The 4,813-nt window shown below is 36.3% G+C and overlaps 1 protein-coding gene across 1 annotated transcript; it reads left to right on the forward strand.

Annotated features, from left to right (window-relative positions):
- The first annotated feature begins 648 nt into the window (after positions 1–648).
- Positions 649–3,640, forward strand: LOC124819726 (Gap junction beta-4 protein). The gene is made up of 4 exons (XM_047291294.2): positions 649–1,465; positions 1,958–2,198; positions 2,828–2,945; positions 3,141–3,640. Exons 1-4 carry the CDS (start codon positions 846–848, stop codon positions 3,230–3,232), a joined length of 1,071 nt encoding a protein of 356 aa, XP_047147250.1. The 5' UTR covers positions 649–845; the 3' UTR covers positions 3,233–3,640.
- Positions 3,641–4,813: the final 1,173 nt, after the last annotated feature.

Consider the following 4,813-nt stretch of genomic DNA (forward strand, 5'->3'; position numbering starts at 1 on the left):
TTCACATTTACTAGATTAGTAATCCAGTCAAACATCATCAAAAATAGTTTTTAAAATACATAATATCTAATATAAATTCAATGCATCTAAATTTTAAAAGAGGTTGGAAATGAAGTCAAATATGGAAAGAGATGATAAAAAATGTTTAAAAAAAAGTTTTAAGGGATGAATATTTTTATAAAATAAAAGTATGTCAATCCCAATTTTTTTCTTTCAATTCTCATGTAAAATAATGAAGCACACATATAATATTATGTGTAAAAAATGTTTATATATTTTTATTTGCAAACCAAATGATCATATTTAATTTTTTTTGATGTATCAATATATTATAACATTATAATATAATATACCTTTTAAAATAATTTATCTGTCTCTATATAAGATCGTGATAATTAATTTTTATTTGTAATTTTATCATGACTCATCAATTCAACCCAAATTGTATTAAAATAATTAATATACAACATATATGAAAGAATTTAATATGTTAATACTCTTCTTGTAATCGTAACTTCACCTCGAGAATGGCTTGGAATAAATTTTCTATAAATTAAGAGCAATAGTAACTTAAAAATTAAATAATACTATTAAATACTAATAGAATATATTTATATGGTGTTAAAGGTCATAATAATGTTAACGTTCACATGGATCCACGTGTCTAATTCTCCCGCTCCGTCCATCTATCCGTTAACCCTAGTCTCTCTCTTCCACTCTCTCTCTTCTGCAATTCTTCCCGTTGAACACAGACACAAGAAAACCCAAATTCTTTGTTTTCGAATAATCATAAAAAAAATAAAAAAAGAGAAGAAATCTGTATCCACACACATTCATCTATCACAATGGGGAAGCTTTTGTGTGATTCAACCACCGTCGCCGAACCATTCCAAGGTTCGCCGCCGGCCGCGCTTCCATGGCGGGATCCCAAATCGGAGTCAATTACAGCCGTAGATCTCGTCGTTCCGGCTAGCGTTGGTGGTGCGACCTTCGCCGGCGGTTGGGAAGATGTCGTCGGTCTGGAAGAGCAGCAGCGGCGCCACCTCCAGAAGCTCCACGCCAAAGGCGTGCTCTGGAAGCCGCCAGAGGAGGTAGAGGACTCGTCATCGTCTCCGCCGTCGTCCTCCCATCTTAGATCCGTCGTTTTCCGGCTCTCACACGGCGGCGAGGTGTCGGCCGACGGGAACTGTCTGTTCACGGCGTCTCGGAAGGCGATGGGAGTCGAGGAGGTGGACCCGCGCGAGCTGCGGCGACGGACGGTGAACCGGTTCTCGGAGGATCTTCGATCTGTGAGTTTTGTGGAAAGAGAGGCGATCGATGACGCGATTCGACACATGTACTCGCCAGATCTGAAGAATGGTTGGGGGATTCATGTTGTTCAGGAGGTGAAGTTGCTGGCAAAGAAGGAGGATCGATTTGCTCTTGATTCGGCCATAGACGAGCTCGTTCACCTCGGCATGCAAAGGTATTGAATCGCTTGAAGTTTCTTTGTTTCGTTTTGTTATTTGCTTGCTTCTTTCCTCTTGACTTGCCGGAAGTTTCATTCATTGATTTCATATAAACATGAATTTTACTTGTTTAAGTTGAAAAGAAGAAATTCAAGAATGAGTTGTTCTCTGTTTTTATTGTTTAACTTAATGATATTTTGGACTAATCCATTCGTTTTCTGTTTTTTAGGGTTTGAGAAATGTTGAGGTAATATGCGTAGAATAGTTATATTAGAAGATTCACAGCTACAATTATATAGAAGACGAAAGAAATTAAGAATGAAAGTTGTTTTGTTTGAGCTGCATTTCTTTTTCACGCTAAATGAGATGTTCGCAAGAGATCTGTGTTTTTGTAATGTATTTTGATATGAAAAGTGTTGAAAATGGGGCTTGGAAGTTTCATCACACTGCTGTTTGTTGCGTATGGTTTTGGTTGGTTTCTTTACTGTGTGTTCTTTTTCTGCTTGAAGAGAAATGGCGGCGGAGTCTATTTACAAAGAGAGATGTATTCCCGTGAATGATGGTCCAAGTTGGGCCAAATACATGTTGATCTCTGGTTCTCCTGATGATGAGTATGATATCATCACTTTGCAATATACCGAGGAGGGTTTATTATCTGTAGACGAAAATAGAGAGGGTCGTGCTGCAGCTTTCGGTGACGATATTGCAATTGAATGTCTTGCTACAGAGTTCAAGCGAGAGATATATGTGGTAAGTAACAATTTCAGGAGCTTTCAGCGTAGCTTAGAGTTGTGTTTGGTGTATGTTTATATTTTTTTCTGGATTTTTCACCGGTTGTTCTGTTATCTCTGTGCAATCCCTATCTTCGGTGGAATAAGTTATGGTTTAAACATTATTATTGTTTGACGACTATTTTTACACTCATACTTGTTTTAACTTTGCAGTGTTTAGTAAATAAGAACTTAATTTATGTGTTGTTGCGTGACAGTTCTACCGAGTAAATATAAATTGGATTTACATAAACTTTGTTGTTTAGAGGTTATCATATGAGATTTTCTTCAATTGAATTCTAGGAACTAATTGGAAGATTGATTGGACCTCGAGAGCCACTCTAGGTAGTTGGAGTTTTGGCCTGCAATTGCAGATATATCCTGGAATTTGATAACTCTCCTTGTAGGCTCGATTATGCCTTCAACTTTTCTTATGAATCTTTTGCGAACGGGAGTTCTTTTTATATGGGTGTTGATTGCAATTGCTACTGATATATTTTACGTGTGATATTTTATTGGTGTTCATCTTTTTGCGGTGTTTAGTTTTTATACATGTGTGAGCAATTGTCATTCACCATGCTTCCGTCTGAATTTGTTCACTATTTTCAGGTGCAAGCCCATGGTTCAGATGCAATGGTCGAGGAAGAAAATTGTGTTTTCTTCCTTCCACATCGTCCAAGGAGCCGAATTACCGAACCTCCATTCTTCCTTTTCATGAAAGGAACAGGTACTGGAGAAAATAGAATTCTTTAATAGATATGACCATTTTCGTTCAAGCTTTAAGCAGTGATGTTTTCTTTATTTTCCGTTTGTTGTCATTATGGGCAAAGGTTGTTTAACCAGCAGGTTGAGACAATTTTCTATTATCTTTCCCTTTATTGTCATTTTGTAATGAAATTTCTGAGTAAATTTCCACATACAGGCTGGTGCGGTGCTGGAGCTGACCACTATGAGCCCCTGATTGCTCATCCTTCCACCTTTGTTTCCCAAGAGAAGGTTGCTGTGGTACTGTGAGGTTTTCCCGACCTGCAATTTTGTGGAATAGAGATTGAGTAGAATTAGAATTTCTTCACCCTATTTATGGGCCACTATCAAAAAGTGTTTGCTCTGCGTTGTGGCGGTTCTCATATGTCTTGTCCCAAAGGAGAACCTCATTGGGTAGCATTTATTTTGTTACTGACTTTAGAATCAATCATCTTTGACTCTTGACATTGGACAAGCAGGTAGGCCATTGCCTGCGGTTTGAGCAACCCTAGAATATTTGTATTAGTTTCACCGGCTTCTGTTTTGTTGTTCCTGTTGTTGAGTTAATTAGAGGGTCATACCGTCGATAGGTAGTAGTGTGTTGTTCAATTGGAATAGTTGAGTTGTATCTCTGTGAATTTCATCACAGTAATGAAGTGGCTTCTTCTTTTCTGGGCTTCTGCATGTGTCATTTTTACTCTGCGATCCACCAAGTTTTCCTAAATTAATAGATGCGAGAAGCTGGTTCTCTGTCTTGGTCTTAGATGTGTTTGTTTTTTTAATAAATCTGTGATTAATCATATGCTTAATGCAATTTTAGTAAGCTTTTATTGGAATTGGCTGTTTCAGGAAAAGGTTCCTCAGTAATGCATCTGAACCAACATTTACGCAGCACGAATTAGACCAGGAAAGCACCTACCGGTACACATTACGTCATTTTAAATTTAGAATTGAAATTAAATATTCCAATAAAAGACAAAAACCCAACACGTCAAATTTGGATTAACGCAACAAATAAAATAGTAATTTTATTTTTACGTACACTATCTTTCCACAATGTGGCTTTGAGCCCAAGCTTTCTTCCCCTTGCTCGCTGTTGTTGAATGCAATGGTGTATGAGAATTTTGTGTGCCAAAAAACACCAGAGTCACCGAATTAAGGGGGAAAGTCCTCAACTAAGTGCAGTGTCATGTTTTGTAGACATTTCTCAGTTATGTGGAGGCAATTCAAACCTTTGGGAGTGGGGTAAGTGGGGAATATCGTTTCTCTCTGCTTGTGCATGTCTAACAATGAAGCAGCATAGAATAAGATTCTATTCTATTTTTCTATTCGATCAAATATTTTTTTCTATCCCAAGTCGATTATATATAGTCAAATTATAATTTAATTTGTGATTTTGGATTAAACATAGCCTACTTTTTACAAAGTTTGTTTAATTTTTTTGGCCTCATTTTTTAAGCAAACATTATAGATCTTTCAAGCAACACATTTTCTAAGAAAGAAAACGGTTTAAAGTCACTTCGTTATTTGTTGTGTCCAAACGTGATGTGTTGGGTTTGCATATAGACTTAACAGTTTCTTCCTGCACCTCCTTACTTTTTTTCTACATCCCCATGATTTTTTTCCCTTTTTGATCTTTTTTTAGATCATGAAATTCGGAAATCATTTTTTTCCTTTATAAAGTGATTTCTAGATTATATAGTTCAAAAACTAAAAATGACTTTTATAGGGTATGTAATTCAGAAACTAAATAACATTCAGAAGTCCGGAAGCTATTTTTTTTAAATTTTTTTTTTCTAGATTACATAATTTAAAAGTTATTTTACCTTTTAAAATGTATAATTCAAAAGT

This window comes from Vigna umbellata, chromosome 4, assembly GCF_029865625.1.
Source record: "Vigna umbellata cultivar VRB3 chromosome 4, Vumbellata_1.0, whole genome shotgun sequence".
Taxonomy (NCBI): domain Eukaryota; kingdom Viridiplantae; phylum Streptophyta; class Magnoliopsida; order Fabales; family Fabaceae; genus Vigna; species Vigna umbellata.

Coding starts and splice junctions, on each gene's coding strand:
- LOC124819726 (XM_047291294.2), top strand. CDS start 846: ATGGGGAAGCTTTTGTGTGATTCAACCACCGTCGCCGAACCATTCCAA. Junction 2,199..2,827: donor TCAAGCGAGAGATATATGTG/GTAAGTAACAAT, acceptor CACTATTTTCAG/GTGCAAGCCCATGGTTCAGA. Junction 2,946..3,140: donor CCTTTTCATGAAAGGAACAG/GTACTGGAGAAA, acceptor TTCCACATACAG/GCTGGTGCGGTGCTGGAGCT.